At 28.3% G+C, this 17,957-nt stretch overlaps 1 protein-coding gene, 1 long non-coding RNA gene and 1 pseudogene across 2 annotated transcripts; all 3 read left to right on the top strand.

Moving 5' to 3' along the window:
* LOC136091311 (dopamine D2-like receptor) overlaps positions 1-15,446 on the top strand; it is a 34,938-nt pseudogene extending 19,492 nt beyond the window's left edge.
* On the top strand, positions 505-4,024 carry LOC136092420 (uncharacterized). The gene is made up of 4 exons (XM_065820658.1): positions 505-2,801; positions 2,923-3,054; positions 3,140-3,338; positions 3,443-4,024. Exons 1-4 carry the CDS (start codon positions 1,321-1,323, stop codon positions 4,022-4,024), a joined length of 2,394 nt encoding a protein of 797 aa, XP_065676730.1. The 5' UTR covers positions 505-1,320.
* On the top strand, positions 8,679-11,517 carry LOC136091361 (uncharacterized). Its single transcript, XR_010643935.1, has 4 exons — positions 8,679-9,179; positions 9,252-9,302; positions 9,482-9,550; positions 9,899-11,517. It is a non-coding gene; the product is annotated as an uncharacterized LOC136091361 (long non-coding RNA).
* Positions 15,447-17,957: the final 2,511 nt, after the last annotated feature.

Below are 17,957 nucleotides of genomic sequence, written 5' to 3'. Positions count from 1 at the left end.
GATTTATAACGAAGATAGTAGCAGAAAGAAGATAAGGAAAGTTCAGTTCGACGAAGGATTAGTCAAGGATGAATGCTCAGGGGACTTGGATCAGACTAAATTCAGAAGAATCGTACTTGTCCCCATTCTTATCAATGCCCTAATTCAACGTGCAGATGCGCCCTTACAAAAAAACCCAGCGAACTTCCAGTGAAAGTTCACTGGAAATGTAAAAGATCACTGGAAATTCACCTCGCTGGGTTTTCCGCAAAGTTTACGACTTCGCTGGAAATTCACTGGAAGTTCACTGGAAGTTCACTGGAAGTTCACTGGAAGTTTAACGAAAAACGTCATTTTATTTCCAGCGATCTAAAACTTAAGTGGAAATTTAGCACTTTCCAATAATCAAAAACGTTGCTCGTTTTATAAGTCAATATTGATATAGCTTTTGATAACAGTTAAAACTTTCTTGAAATTTGACAGATATAACTGCTTGAAATTTGACAGATATAACTGTAGGTACTTTAATATCGGCCGTAACTTTAGTCGGAAATTGCACTTGGTTTTTCATATACTTAGATAAACCCGATTTTTAGTCATCTCTGGATAGTGTGTTTTTTTAAAACCAGACTGCTCTTTAAATTCTTTAGATTTTAAAATAGGCTTGTTTGTATTTCAACATTGAATACTTAATCTTTTTATAAATAACTTGGAAATCCTTCATCCAGTGTGTTGTTAGTGAAAAATTTGATTTTCAAAACAAGGTAAGTTTTTATTTTCGAAATTTTTTGCTTTTTGTGCTAGATAGTCATTTTTTTATTAAATTTGCATAAGGATGTATGTATCTAATTTACTTTTGTGTATTTTTTATGTAAATAAATTACCCAATTTTAAAAATAAATGCTTCCCAACGAACTTACCCACAAGTAACCGGTTATTAATACCGATAATGGGCATTTGTGGTGTTGCACAATCCAATTTAGAATAAATACAAGTTTCAACACAAGTTTCTTAAACTACTATTGTTATTTTTTTTAAATATGGTTGAATTCTAATTTTATAAAATTTGACATTTTTTTTACTTAGTTATAATGATTATAAAGTGTAGTAAATTGTGCTTAGCTTAAATGGCATAATAATTAATAAATCAATAATAATATAATTGAAATAGCTATGTCTTATTTATCGTAGATTAGTTGCTAATCTACGATAAATAAGATTTATTTAAAAATTAATACTTAGTAGTTTTTCTTTGTTTTTATTACGTTGCCTTGTTAATTATTAAATATATAAATCCCTTTTTTTTTATTTCAGTTTTTTACAATAACTTATTTTTGTGACATGGAGAAAATAATTAAAAAGGCAAAAGACTTTGAAGATCTTCTTGGTTCCCACAAGTATAAAATACTTTCAAATGGTTTTGTGTACAATGTTTTTTTAAAACAGAACAGAAATGCTACAGAAACAGCTAAATATTTAATTCAGCAATTTAGTAAAAGTGAATGTAAAGTTTCATCATTAACACTATCAATTCTAAGAGTTAACGAAAAAATCCAGTTTTTTAAAAGACACATACATTATAGCTGGGATAGGATAGTTGTTTTTTTAAGTGAAGACTTCAAGTTTCCGCTAGCCAGGGCATCACTTCTCCCTGTTCAGCCAAAGACACCTCCTTCTGTGTCTCTATTAAAGACAAGGATTAACAGAGAATGTCATTCCTGTGAAAAAAGGAAACTTTATAATAAAGCCTTACTTACTCAAAACAAAAAGCTTAGGACAGTGATCAAAACAGTAAAAAAAGAGAAAACAACAATCAGTAAGACTTTTCAAGTTAAGAGAGTAAACCAACTAATTAAAAGAACCTCACGCCGGATCTCAAAATATCAGTTGAAGGCCCAAAAATATGAAGCTGATGTTATATCTTTAACAAAATCCTTGAAAAAGTTGAACCTCAAATGCAAAAGTTTGGTTAAAGAAAATAAAAGTTGTAAGAAGAAGATCCTGACATTAGAATTTACTATTTTAGATTTAGAAAAAAAACTTAGAGTTCAAGACTTAGCATTGAAAGAAAGTGATATTACCATAGACCAGCTAAACTGCGACATCAATCAAATTGAAAAGGGTTCAATTTTTACAAAAGAAAAAAAAAGTTTCAATGCCTCATTGCGTCTGGTTGTTTACCATTGTCTTGAAAGCAACGTGCCTGTAGATGCCATACCTAAAGTGATCATGTCATGTGCAAGTCTTGGTAACGTGAATTTGAAGCCTCAAGATCTCCCCAATCTGTCAACGATTGCGCAGATGTCCAGAGAAATGGGAGTAATTGCTCTGCTACAAGTGGCAGAAACAATAATAAATGCTGATGTTGTGACATTAGCATTTGATGCAACAACAATTAAGGGCATTCACATAAATCAAATTCATTTTGCTACTAAGCAACAAATCCTTACAGCCAGCATCACTGAATTACCAGGAGGCAAGGCAGAGGACTATGTAAAACACATTACTGATACCATTGAGGATTTAGCCAACACATATGCAGCATATTATAAATTAGAGATTGCTGATGTAATGAAAAAACTAATGGGCAAAATAATGTCAAACTTGACAGACAGGGCCTCAGTTAACCATGCAGCAGTTGTGAAGCTAAACAGCATACTTGAAAAAGAGCTGTTAGAGTTAAACTGTCATCTGCATCCACTTGATGGAATAGCCAGTGAGACCAGGAAAGCACATCAAAAGCTGAATGATACAATACCCAGTACCACTTATGGGTCAGATTGCAGAGCTGCAAATCTTTTGTACAGCATTTCAAAGTTAAGGTCAATGTTTGAATTATGTATTTGATCCAAATAATGTAAACAAACTGCATATTGTTACTTTTTTTATAAAATCAGAGTTTAATTGCTTGCTATATTTTAAGTCTGCATTATTGTATTTCAGATACAAGGCCAAAGGAGATCCGCATGGTTTTAAATCCTTTCTCAAGCAAAGTGGATTATCTTGCAGTACTTTTCCAAGGTATGTTGGCAACCGATTGCACATACTGTTTTGTTCAGCTGGCATTGTATACAGGTACTGACAATTGGTATTCAACTATCTAGTCCATGCATTTGATTTTCCAATAGCAAATGCATAATTTGTTTTATTCTGTTTTTAGGCACAGACAAATACTAGTCAACTATCTGGAGAAGTACTGCAACAACACGACTTTACTGAGGACATCTCTACTAAGAGATTTCAAGAATGAGGAGATAATGATCCATCTACAAGCCCTTGGACTCTGGGGCAAATTCTTAACTGGACCTTGGATGGCCCTTTTTTATGCAGAGGAAAAACAAAGAAACCATTTTAAATTGGTATGCAATTTTTTTTATTCTTACAATGTAACTTAAACATTTAATGCATGTATTAATTTATGATCTAAAAAAATAACTTCTAATAAAAAATAACTTCTTTTTAGGCTGAGTATCTCAAATCTGCAATTAAGGTTGTGGAAATACTTTGTAATGAGCCGGAATTTCTATTGTCGTCACAGTTAGATGCATTTGGTCGCCCACTGATTTCTGATGAGACATTGGTTACATTACGCATTATTGAAGGGAAGTATTTGGAGCAATTGCTTTCTGTTTTAAAAATAATAGCTAATGCTACAGTGACAGTTTTAAAAAGGCAGCTGTTAAGGTACTTGACTGGTGAACTCTCTACACCGAGCCAGTTCATGCAAGATAAGGCAGTTAGTGCCCCTATTAATAATATTTGGGCTGAGAAAACCCTTGGCATGATAGACTTTTTTACTCGCAGGGCGCCTAATGCTGAAATTTCATTTTTAGATGGCAAGACAAAGGTGAAGGTGAACAAATCTCTGGACTGGCTGTGTAATAATACAAAAAAAGAGCAAGAAAAAATAGTTAAATTTTGTATATCTAGGGGGGCAGTTTCAAGAAAACAAAGTAAAGAGAGAAGGTTGAGAGGAGAAGAGTTAGCAAAGTTACGGTTAAAAAAAAAGGTCAGAAAAGAGAAATGGAACAAAGAAATAGATTAGCTAGAGATATAAAAAAACTTATTTTAGAAAATAGTTTAGATATTGTACATAATTCCATTTTCTCTTCACTCTCAGAATACCAAAGAGTCAAAGTATTAGAAATGTTAAATGAGGATCCAGTTAAAATTGAAGGAGCTAGAGTTGAACATTTATTGAATGAGGAGGGGAATGAAGTAGCTTATAAGGGAAGAATAGTTATGAAGTTACCACCAGTTACTGGAAAAGTTGTTAGTTTTATAATGGCATATTGGAAAGAGGATGAAGAAGAAGATGATGCAGAAGACTTAAAAATACCAGTAGATAGCCTCTTGGCTGACGTTGCTCTTGGTGATTTAGTTTTCTATTGATTCAGGTTCTACATTTAGTTACCGGTATTTAAATATTAGACAAATGTTTACAATAGTATTTTATTTTAGTTATGCATTTTAATTTTTTTGTTCTTTTGAACGTATCATTTTTTATGATTAATTGTGTTTAACTTTATGTTGTTTTCAATTTTACTCCATTTTAAAAGATTTTCAATATTATATTGATAAATAATATTTATATGAGCCTCCTTTCAGCAGACTAGTAATTTGTACCTTAAACATAAAGTTAATGTAATGAGTCATATACCTTAGAAAAATAAGTCTTCTTTGCACTTAGTTTGTGAACTATTAATTTTTAAATTGCATCCTCGTCAAAATTCACCCCCACTCCACTTTGTTTTTTGTATCTGATAAGATGAAAATAAGCTATTTGATCCATAAAAAATTTAATAAATTAAAGATCTAATAATGATGAATCACTGTTTTAAATTTTATTACATTATCTCAGTCAGTTTTTTACTTATGCAGTTTTTAGTGCCAGTAACGCAAAATATTGGTCACGGTTTTTCTTAATTTTCTATAGCAGAAATTACCACTTTTACACGCGGAAAAAAAATCATAACTTCCGTCATAGTTAACATAGACAGGCAAATTAGGCGTCATTAAATAGCTCTCATTAAGCTCTATGTAACAGCATAAGTTTTGTAATTGTATTATTATATTGAATTTTTTATCAAAGTACCTAATAACTGCTTGAAATTTGACAGATATAACTGCTTGAAATTTTTTATTCCAATTTTTGTAATAAAGTAAACGTTGTTTTTTTGTATCTACAGTTTCAGTTTCTATTATTTTAAGTTCTACTCAATCTCTAAAACCACAGGTATGTTGTTCAGTATGTTCATTTTATTAAAGCAAATACATATTCAACTTGATAATTTCACAAAAGTTTATTATTATAAACTTCTTTATTGTAGATAATTGAACATAATAGATAATTATTGATTTTTATATATATATATATATATATATATATATATATATATATATATATATACACAAGGGTGTCCCAAAAAACAACATTTTTGAAACTAATCTGCTCCCACCCCCCAAATGTGTTCTATCTAATACAAAAACACTAGGTTTAAAATTTTTTTGAATAAAAAATATTTTAAGGGGTCTCTCAAGTCCCTCGAATATATATATATATATATATATATATATATATATATATATATATATATATATATATATATATATATATATAATATATATATATATATATATATATATATATATATATATATATATATATATATATATATATATATATAACACCCTAAAGCCCAATTAGGTTAAGCACAAAAGGTTCTCTTGTTGTCTTTCTGATGGTAATCTTGTTTAGCTAAAGTTTAATTTTACCTGCTTGTCTCTTTTATTTTAGATGCCTAGAATTGGTTGCTACAAGAAATGGCAATCAGGGGAAGTAAGTGTTCCGAGAACAACACGTTGGAGGATGTCAAAAGTTGATTGTGCTCAACAACACAATGAGAGCACCTCTGATGACAATGATTCTATTGACGATGAATTTATATATCATTTATCTGACTTTGATGAACCAGAAAATGAAACAATTCATAATGAGTTTGATGAAAATGCAAGTTCAGAGAGTCCACCTCTGTATCCTGGCTCAAAGATAAATGTCTCTAATGCATGTTTATGCATAATGACTTTTATTTTGCGTTTTAATTTGTCCTACAAAGCCTTAGAGGCGTTGTTAACACTCTTAACTATTTTATTGCCACACAGTGTTTTGCCAACATCTAAATATTTGTTTTTGAAGTTTTTCAAGAAGGAAAAAGATTTATATGAAAAAGTTTTTTTTTGTGATGATTGTGAAGTTGCTTTAAGTTCTAATAAGCAGTGTACAAAATGTTTGAAATATTTTACATCATCCTATCTTTATAAGAAATGCAACTTTTTTCATATTTTAAACATAAACAAACAGCTTAAAAACACTTGTGATAACAATTGGATACATTTAGCAGATCTTGAAGAAAATGGGCAAGCAACAATTAGACTTGTTGTTAATACTGATGGAGTTCCCGTTTTCAAATCATCAAAGTGGTCCTTGTGGCCTTTGCTAGCATCCATTCATAATTTTCCATATTCATTGCAAATTACTAATATTTTGTTTTTTGGTCTCTGGTCGGGTTTTAAAAAACCAAATATACAATTATTTTTATCTCCTTTTATTGATATTTTTACTAACCTATCCACTAATGGTATACTCTTATCTAATAATGTTCGTGTTTTTTTTTCATGTATCTATTTTTTCATGTGACACAATTGCAAGAGCTCTGGTTTTTTGTCGCAGGCAATTTAATGGTTATAATGGTTGCCATTGGTGTTCTTCTAGAGGGGAAAGAGTTCCAAAAGGCAGGGGGTCTTGTATGACTTACCCATTTTCTGATGTTAGTATGAATTGTAGAAGCAATACAGATTTTTTTTGTGTTAATGTGGTTGAAGGGTTTTTAGATATTTCACCATTAGTAAGAGTGCATAATTTTGATTGTGTAAATGGAACAGTTGTTGATAATCTGCACTGTATAGAGCTTGGTGTTATGAAAGCTATGTTTTCTTTCTGGTTTGATAGTTGTTATTCTGGTTCTATTTTTTCTATTCGTAGACACTGTACTGTTATAAATAATCTTTTATCTGCAATTAGTGTGCCAAGCAATATAAGGCGGACTCCACGATCATTAAGTTGCATAAAGCATTGGAAAGGTGTTGAGTTTTTTAATTTTTTAGTTTTTTATGGTCCTGTTATTTTATGTGATATTTTGCTTCCGCAGTTTTTTGACCATTTTATTCTTTTATCTAATGTTGTTTTTATGTTGAATAATAAGGTATTATCTGAAAGTGTTGTCAATGAAGCCACGTTATTAGTTAATTGATTTGTTTATGAATTTCCTGGTTTGTATGGTAGAGAGAATATGTCTTATAATGTGCACCAATTACTTCATCTTCCCTCATGTGCTTGTCTATGGGGGCCTTTATTATCTTATTCTTGCCATCAGTTTGAAAATTTTAATGGCATTATTTTATCGTTTTTAAATGGTACTCAAGATATATTTACTCAAGTAATAGATCGATTTTCATATTTAACCACATGTAACATTCAAGCTTCTAATTCTAATATTATAGATGAAGATTGCATAGACTTTTTGGAAGACATGTTATGTTCTCATAATTTTAATTTTAAAGGAGTTATTATTGGCTCTATTAAAGTTTTAGATAAAGGCTGTAATTATAATATTCCTAATTGCGAGAAACTGTTTTTTGAGCATTATTTAGGTAAGCATATTTCTGAATTTCAAAAATATTACAAAGTTTCTATTGCCTAACATTTACCATATTCGTCATAAGAATGTTCGCCATTGTGACTCACTTGTTAAACTTACTTGTGGATCATTTTGTAGTATTGAATATTTCTTTATTTTTGAGATGAAATGTTTTTGCTTGTGTTAAATTATTAAAAACAAATCCAAAAGAAGCTAAGCATATTTTTATGTATACTTATGCAGAATGTCTATCTATAATTTTTGCAGAGCAAATTATACAAAAAGCTTTTTTGGTTGAAGGTTGTATTGTAAGTATTCCTGATTTATGCCCTTTTTAACTCTTCTATAATTATTCTTTGTGTAATAATATTATTTGTATTATTATTGCTTTTTATCTTTGCATGATGATTTGTTTGTAACATTTTAATTTTTTTTGTGAGCTGTTTACATAACTCTTTTTTGGTAAACTGTTTTTTTTTTGGTGAACTGTAATTATTTTTTGGTGAATTGTAATTTTTTTAGGTAAACTATTACATTTTGTATTTGTGACAAAAAAGTATATGTAAACTTCAACAGTTTATGTTGGCTTTTCAATTTTGTGAAAACTTTTGGTTTAAAAATATTGTTTCTGTTTAAAATTGTTTTTTTATTTTATTAAATTGATATTTACATTTTCTATAACTACTGGGTTGCTGTTTTATTTTTAAATTTACCTAAGTCATTTTATTCAACTTTCTACACAGCAACAATTAGAGTTTTGTTATTTCAGAAGCATGGTACTAGTTAGAATCGGATTATTTTCATATAATCTTCTGTATCCTTAGACCGTTGCAATTTCTGTTACAATATACTTAACTGCTTATATGTTGTTACAATTTTTAAATACTTAAAGTTTTATTAATATACATCTATAAGTTTATGAAATACACATTTATAACTATATGTTGCTAATGGGGTATAAAATTTAATAGCAACTTATAATTTACTTCAAAATTTTTTCAAAATTATTTATTTATTTGTAATCTTTAAATTTATTTAAGTCTTAGTATTCATAATGTCTAAGTTTGCTGTTATACAATGGTCTCGCAATGGATCTGTCTCTGTTGAATGGGATACATCTGTACTTAACAGGGCTTTTCTTGTAAATAACAAAGAAGGTGATGTAAGATTACTGAAGGTGATGTAAGATTACACGAAACTTACTAATCGAGATGAAGGTCCCAAATGTTTTAAGTTTCTTTTGATATTTTATATTTAAAGTTGTTAATTATTTCAATTGCGTATGCTTCCAGCATTTTAAATATTTCATATAATAACATTGTTAGTAGTCTTTTTTGTTTGATGTATTACTAACATCTGTTTTTAAAGATATATTTAGCATTTATGAAATAGTAATTATATAATTATATTTAGACAGTTTGGAAGAAGCTTTATTGAAAAAAAAGCTCACTTATCAAGAAAAAAAAAGATAAGAAGTCGCTAAACATAACAAATGAAATTTAGGTTTATATATTATGAAATTTACTTTGAGCAAGATCAGTTCAAACTCTGGATAAAACTTTGTTAATTTTTTAGGAGTCTGTTAGAGTTGAATATGTAACAGTTCAGCAAATGGAGTTATTGTTGGTAAGTTTATTCTACTAATAGTTTCATTTATAAAAATGGCTTTAACTCTTCAAAAATGGAAACTTATCGAAACCATACAATTTTAGAAAAGTAGACATTAAGCATAAACAAAAATTAATTAACCTATCCTGTTTATTTATAAAATAAAATTTTTTGTTACATATTTTTACAATATCTAGAATACTCATACTATGGCCTTAAAAGAAGATTTTGCTAAGAACTAACAACATTGTACAAAAAAATAGAAAGTAAGTAAACAGTCATTTGTATTCAAAATAAAATACTGACATAGATGAGATCAATTTTGGCAATTCTAGTTTTTTTTTACAATAATAAGAATTTTATTATAAAATGTTTTAAAAATTTTAAATGGAATTGTAATAACTAAACATTTATGATTTACTTCATCAGATGTTTTATGATTATTACTAGGTTGTTCAAGTGTACTTCATTTTTCCTTTAGTTTTTCACTGCTTGTGACCATTCAGTAGATTTAAATGCCCAACTTTTCTGTTTTATATGACCATCTGTTTAAAATACCCTAAGTTTTATAATGCCCTATATTTTAAATTGTATGTATTTTATTTTACTTTTAGGACTTGTTAGCAAAACAGAAGGTGACTTAAGCGAAGAGTTGCCAAGAAAGATGGCAAAAATGTTGATTTCCCAACCACCGACAAGCCATTTAAAACCATTTCCATTATACTTACAACCAACAAATTCACAAATACCACCTCCTTTATCACAAACATTACGAGTAACTCCTCCTTTCTCAACCCAATCCCAATCCAAACAATTCCAATCTTTTTCAACTAATGACTCCATTAATGATCATCCTGATTCCTCTTTTTTTCTTAACAATTATAATTCGTTTCATGAAAAATCGTTCCATTCAATTGACTTCAATCAACTTCAATCAGAAAACATTCAATCGACTTCAAATTCATTTCAAACGCCTTCTCCATCTTTTTCACTACCAACACAGCTATATTCTGTTCCACAAATGCCACCACCATTGTTGCATTCACAACCAACATCGCTAATAAATTCACACCTTCTACTATCAATGCATTCACAACTATCAGAACAAGTACCAGCACATTCATTAGTTTCCCATACAACGCAGCCAACAGATTATATATGCAGTGACAAAGAAGTCACTGAAAACATGATTCCTAAAAGGGTCTTAACAGCACCCTCAGAAAAAAAGCTGGTCAAACAGTTATTAGGCTATTTTTATGAAAGAAATAAGTTGGTGAATCCTTCGCTATCTAGAAAAAAGGCTCCTCAAAGTTTTCAGTTTCAAAAAAAGTTGGCCTTGATCCAGCTGTGTTGCATTTAATAACAGGTAAAAAAAAATATTAAATTTAAATACTTATACTCTGGAATTCCAGAATCATTTCAATTCGAGAAACTGCTAATCTGCAATTTTTACAGAACTTATAATATCCAAGTTTTCAAATTTTTCAAAAAATGATGTCAGTGTTGCGCTCTGTGAAAAAATTAATGACGAACGCAGAGCTTATTTTAAAGCAGGTATTATATTTTAATGCTGGAGTTACTTTTCGTGTTTAATTATAATTTTATATCTTTAGTTTTCATCATTTATAAATAACATAATTTTGTGAAGACTACCATGTCTTAATTTTATTTTATAGAAAAACAATAAATAATTGGATTTTTTAATTTTTTAATTTCAACTTGTGATTTTCGTATGATCTTTTTTTTTAATTTAAGTCTTGTGTTAGTTATTATTGTCTTAGTATATTTTTTTTAGTATTAATTATTTTAATTACCGTATAAGCTCTAATAGTAACTAACTTTTATTATCACAAGTTTGGCTAAGTTTACGTTGTAGTGTCACCAATCAAATTTTTTTTTAAAGTAATGATTAATTTTTAAAGATAAATTTGTTTTTGCTTTTATAATTTATCCTTGGTTTTTAAAGTTATATTTGTTTTTAGCTGTTATACTGTTTTATGTTTGCTTACTATTCTACTGTTTATTTTATATATTATTATATGTTTTTATATAATTATTATATATGCCCTTTATATATTGTATCATTTTTTTTTAGCTCCGAAGACCCAAACGGAAAAGAATGCGCCAAGCACTATATAACTTACGATTTTATTAATTTTTGTTTGTTTTGATAACTTGTCTGTAGAGAACCAACAGACCGCATTTATGATTTCTTCGCCTCAAAATATACAAAAATATCCTAATAAATAAAATTCAAAAAAGTTTAAATAAGTTATCAGGAAAAGTAAACAAATTGCATTTATTCGAAAACAAAAAAATGTACAGCCTTTTGGTTCTCGACTTATGAAATTCATTCAATTTTTTTTCAAACAAGCTTGGATAAGTTTATGCAAAGTAATTTTGCTTTATTAAATTTTTTTGTAGATTATGTTTTACGAATTAAATCTCTATCAAAACAAAAAAAAATAAAAATACAATTAAGATCTTTTGTTTAGTTCGTTTAAATGGTTAAAATAGAAAAAAATTTGATTTAAGCTTAAAAAAATGTAAACCATTTAAATAAAGAAACATGCGTAATGTATAGTAAAGATCCACAATATGCTTACATTAACTCGTTCTTAACAAAATCTCTGAGCCAAGGTCAATAAAAAAACAAACATTTACTTTAATATTAGTGAATTTACTTTTTATTTTCTTGTTAAAATTTATGAAAGTTTGTATTCATACTTAAGGTAGTTTATTATTGTATTTCTATTTTAAATATCGATATTTTTAAATAAATGTTATATTAAACATTTTTATTTTTCTATGCTTAATTTGTCTTATTTCGCGCTTATCGGTTTTAAATATTTAAAATGTTTATGAACGTTTTAAAAAAAATATATTCTAAAAAACTACATCTTAAAAAATACAATTCCAGCAAATTCGCTAAACTTCCATTTTTTATATATAAACATGAAAGTTAGCTATGAAAGATCACTGGGTTTTGGAACAAGATCACTGGAAAAGTTCACTGGGTTTTGGAACAAGATCACTGGAAGTTCGCTGGAAAAGATCACTGGAAGTTTGCTGGGTTTTGGAACATTTTTTCACTGGAAGTTCACTGGGTTTTTTTGTAAGGGCGTATTCTGCTGTGTGTGACAAATTTGGTTTTTTGACCAATTTAACTTGCTTATCCGCTTACACAATAAAGGAATATTGTGAAAATGTCAGGATGGCTTACAGTGAAGACATTAAAATAAGTTTAAAAGATGAAATGGTTCGTTTTTCCGCCTACCTAAAAATTCAATTCGCCAAATTTGCAGAACAGTAAATGGACGAAGATTACAGTAAAAAGTTATTAATTTACAAGTTGTTGAACTGAAGGAAGCATGGACTAAAGGAAGCATGGACTAAAGGAAGCATTTCCCAATGTCGAAATTACATTTCGTATTTATTTGAGTCTGATGGTGTCCAATTGTACAGGAGAAAGAAGTTTTTCTAAACTGAGTAGAATTAAGAATGAACTGAGATCAACAATGACACATAATAGATTAAATAATCTGTCACTGATGTCAATTGAGCGTAAAATTTTGAATGAAATAAATTTCGATGAAGTGGTAGAAACATTTGCTATAAAGAAAGAGAGAAAATTGATGTCAAAGGAAACCTAAGAACTAACTTAATTTTGGAATTCTCTAAAATATTGTTGTCTAAAATAAGCGAAAAAATAACGACAAATATACCAACGTCCAGGTATTAAACTATTTTATTTTATAAGGGCCCCGCTGAATTATTCACCTCAGGCCCCTCGTGTGCTTAATCCGCCACTGGATGCCACTAACGGTCCACTCAGTAACCAATAAGCATAACTCCAAGGAAACGTTTAAAATGTCTATATAAGTCCACCGCAAATCCACAATACAAATGTTTGCTAAGTAGGGAAGTGTAATTTCTCTTATCCACTCATTAAGAATTAGTTGTCATACCTTAAACTTACACAAATTATATGGAATTTCATTTCACGCTACATTAAACTTGGCGGTTTTCCGCCATGAATTTCCAGAATTCGAATGGAACTTTTTTTATTTAACTCATCTTCTCACTAATTATAAGATAAATTAATGCGTGCACGTAAAATTTTTTGCAATAATATTTTTTTATCACTAATTTTTTAACTTTAGTAACAATATTGTTTTTTAATTTTATTTTGCTTTTTTGTGTATTTATAGGTCAATTTGTAGACAAAAAGCTAATGAGGTCAGTCGGTCAAAATATTTACCCCGGTAGTAAGTGCTTTTACAGGACAGTCTAACACATTTCTTCAAAAAAAAAATTTTAATCAAAATATAAAGCCATTTTAGTTAATATAATAACAGCATTACTAATGATATAAAGTTACAACTTTAAGATAATATTTAATTACAATACAAGGTTGTAATATTGCAATATTACGTTACGACACAAGGTTGTAATATTGCAATATTACGTTACGACACAAGGTTGTAATATTGCAATATTACGTTACGAGACAAGGTTAAAGTGAGGTTAGGCTACAAAGATTTTTGATATCTAGTTTTTGGTTTTATTTTTTTCATTTAATTTTCAGCGATATCAGACATGCTTCTCGTGTTAACCTGTATTCCTTACATTATTGGTGAAAAGCTATACGATTTTCAATTTTGTTTTAACAAATCATTTTGTTTTATATATTTGATTAGCGATTCATTGTTTAATGTTTCTAGCATACTTGCGCTTCTTCTCATCGGAATAGACAGGTATTTGTTTGAAGTTTTTTTTTATCTAAAACGTTTTTATGTTGTTTGATTTGTTTTAAATTTTATTTATTTTATATTTAATTTTTAAAATTTGTAACAAAGTTTTTAATAACTGCTAGATAGAGAAATTCATTTTAGAGAGCGGTTTATCTATTTAGAAATTTAACCGTGTTTTTAAAAACTGCACACACCTCACTTTAACAAAATTACTTTGGCAGTAACAAAATTTTAGATTTTGTTTCTGTCAATCCAGAGGGGACAAGGCGTGGTTTATACGTTTATAAAACGTATTAATACGTTTTTAAACGTTTATTTAAGCGTCTTAAACACGTCCTGTGTCCACTGGGAATATATTACTTTATTATAATTTCTTTTTTATTTTATAAGGTTAGAAAAAGTTTTTTAGCTTTATTTTTTAGTATTTAGTAAAAGTAATTTTTTATAACTTTGACAAAAAAGTTCACAATTCAAAAGTTTTAAAATATTAAAAATTTTCCAACAATTTTATTTTAGATTTATTGCCATTGTGATGCCTTTCCAATATGCGAGTTTGTTAAACCGAACAGGAGTTTTATTAATGCTCTTACTTGTATGGATTTTCTCCTTTGTATGGGCGATAGCTGGCGTTTTCGATTGGAATAGAAATTCAGTTACAAGCGTAAACGTAAATTTTTACTGCTCAAACAAAAATTATAAATTCTACGTTGCATCTTTTTTTGCATTATATATGGTTCCGTTAATTATAATGACAATAATTTATTTTATAATTCTAAAAGTTGCAATTTTGCATATCAAAGCTATTGAGGCCACTCAAGTTGATAATTTACCGAACTATTTTAGTACATTAAATCGCAACAGCGGTTTGAGCACAAACGGTAAAGAAAAAAGTTCTCCGAAGAGACAACTTAGTGAAGAACTTAAAGCTACTAAGTCAGTTGCGGTAGTCTACTTGCTTTTGTGATATGTTGGTTTCCGAATTTGGTTATTAACTTGATTATTTTTATAAATCCAAAATATTTTCCGGACCTAAAGAAAACAAATGAAAACTTATTTGATTTTATATTTTATACATTTGTTAAAGTATTGCCAATGCTGAATACAGTTATCAATCCAATAATATACAACTTTTTTAACAAGCCATTCAAAACATCGTTTGTTAGACTTTATAAACGAACAAAAGAACAAGAACAGTTCAACAAAAGTCGACAGTATCGAACCCAAAGCTTAGAAGGTGGTATTTCTTTAGATTCAGTAACTATAAACAGCTTTATCAATAATAATATTACTTATACTTAAGCGAAACAAAACAATAAATTACTCAAACTGATGAGCTAATTTTTTTTTTAAAAGACTGTTTAACTTGTATCGTTTATTAGAATTGTTGCTATAACAATGATTGTTATAATCTCATTTTTTTATATTAAAAGCTTGTAAATTAAAGAAAAATACTATAAAAAAAAGCTTGTGTTTACTAGAGTAATTGTTAAAAATGAGGAAATTTTTTACACAATTTATACTTATTTTGCACTTTAAGTTTTTACATTTAACTATTATAAGATAACAGATTTATTAGATTTTATTGATAAAAAAACGCTAATTAAAATAAAAGTTAACTTGGAGAGCTTCCAAAATACTTAACTAAACTTTCTGTAAAATTACATTTCTTATGTTTGGGGCTGTCCGTTAATTATGTCAATAATATATTTGCAATTTTTACTTCCCTCTCCCTCTTAACTTGTCAAATTTCTAGAGGCCCTCTATAAAATTACGTCAATATTTGATTAAACCCCCTCCCCTTTCTAACCCAACTAAAATTATAATGGAAAAAAAACTTCATTTTTTTACTTTTTTTTGAGTAATTAAATTTATTTAAAACAGTAACGTTGTTGACGTCAATTTTTTTTTTTTATCTCCTTCCTCCCCTATGTAAATGATTGTCAAAAATTTTAAAATCCCCCTTCTTCTATTTTGTTGACGGACCGTTAGGATAAAAACTATGGTATTTTAGTTTAGGCTGCGGTGTTGAGCCACATAATACTCAGATAATACTTTTTTCAACAGTTAATAAATAAATACTTTTTCTATAACAATGATGTTTTATTTGTGTTAAAAAGCAGGTAACATGATGGACAATAAAAAAATATACATTGTACAAAATTGTTAAACAATAAAGTTATACTTTATCACATGATAATTAAGATTTATAAAGGAACCTTAAAGTGCGCCTAATAATTTAGCCAGATGCTTTATTTGAAATTGCGGGAATGCTTTGAGATTGACCATGGTAATGATTTATTGTTTATTATTAAATACAATTTATATTTGTCATTAAATCAAATTTGTATTTAACTACCAACGTATTATTTTTTTCCTCCTGATATTTAAGGTATTTCAATAAGACCTGACGGTTTTCTTATTGAGCAATCAACTATTTAAGTTGTTTCAAGAATGTGATTTATGAAAATACGTGATTTACAAAAGATTTTTTAACATTAATTTAATTAATAAAGTTATCAAAAAACAGAAGGTTTATTAAAAGTACAAAATTTTCTTAAGGTCCGTTTAATTAATGAAGTCATGCATATTTATATCATTTTTTAATTGTTATTTTTATTTATACTGTGTTACCATTTTAAGGTATTGTTTTATAATTTAAAATACTTAGGTTCATTAATTTTTAAAAGTCTTAATACAAAATTAAGATAAGTTTTAATACAAAATTAAGTTAAACATGATTTAAACAAATTTAACTTATTTTTAACTTATTATTAAATATTTTAGTTATATTATTATCAAATTAGTCATTTTTAAGTGTTTGATGAGTGCTTAAAAAGTATTCAATTGCATTTTTTTCTATTCCGAAAATTTCCGAAATCCCGGGATTGAAAATTTCCTGGATTTTTGCCATCCTTAATACTGATGCTGCATATGTAACCAAAACTGACATTGAGTCTTGAACCTCTTGATTCTGCAAATGGAAAAAGTACTGCGGCTGCTTAACTACTTCGCTACAACTGTTAATTCTTTCTTTTAGTATAGCAGATAAACGTTTAAAAAAAAACCTAACCAAAAAAAACCTAATCAAGAGAAGACAGTCAATTATGAAATTTTATTTTCTGTCATTAGAGTAGATATTTATTAGTTACAATTATTGACAAGATCAAATTTGGCATGCGCATTCTTGCTGATATTCAACTTGTTTGACATATTATCGACAATAAATATAGGTAAAAGGTTTTTGTATTTAAAATGATATTATCTTTGCAACTGCTGTTACCAACATTGAACGGCATACTTAACATGATATGACATCAAAACAATATTTAAAAATATCCGATTATGTGTTTATTTTAAGAGGATAAGTGGGCTTTACTAGGTAGAAGTACGTTTAGACTTACAAGTTGCAATTTTAAGCATATTGTTTAATCTAAAAGAGGGATAACATAATAACAAAGCTTTAGAAACAACGCAAATCATATAAAAAGCAAATTAGTTTGAGGGAGGAAATCAAATGAATTAATATTTCGCAATTGAATAGTAAAAAAAAAAAAGACTTTCGATATTTTAAATTTTAGCTTTTTTATTCTTTTAAAAAACGAAGAAATTTTTAAATCTGGAGGAGTATCTACTTCCAATGATAAAGGGCCCGAACGTGTGTCTGCAAAAGTTCCTTAAATGTTACTTAAAATCAATAGAGTTATTAATTAGCATTCGAACCAAACCTTCGTTGACTCTCAATAATTTTCTTAACAATTAAAAAGTGTTGAAAAAAGTTCTTTGGTTCACATTTGTTTTTGACAATAAAATTTTATTAAAAAGTTCTTTGGTTCACATTTGTTTTTGAATAAAAATTTTTAATAAAAACAATAAAAACTTAAGTTAGATTTTAATTTATTTTAAAAAAATTACAAACTTT

The sequence above is a fragment of the Hydra vulgaris genome, chromosome 15 (genome assembly GCF_038396675.1).
Source record: "Hydra vulgaris chromosome 15, alternate assembly HydraT2T_AEP".
NCBI classification, from domain to species: domain Eukaryota; kingdom Metazoa; phylum Cnidaria; class Hydrozoa; order Anthoathecata; family Hydridae; genus Hydra; species Hydra vulgaris.
The sequence above is the reverse complement of the archived record's forward strand: the minus strand, read 5'-3'. Positions and strand labels throughout refer to the sequence as shown.

Coding starts and splice junctions, on each gene's coding strand:
- LOC136092420 (XM_065820658.1), top strand. CDS start 1,321: ATGGAGAAAATAATTAAAAAGGCAAAAGACTTTGAAGATCTTCTTGGT. Junction 2,802..2,922: donor TACAGCATTTCAAAGTTAAG/GTCAATGTTTGA, acceptor ATTGTATTTCAG/ATACAAGGCCAAAGGAGATC. Junction 3,055..3,139: donor TCAGCTGGCATTGTATACAG/GTACTGACAATT, acceptor TTCTGTTTTTAG/GCACAGACAAATACTAGTCA.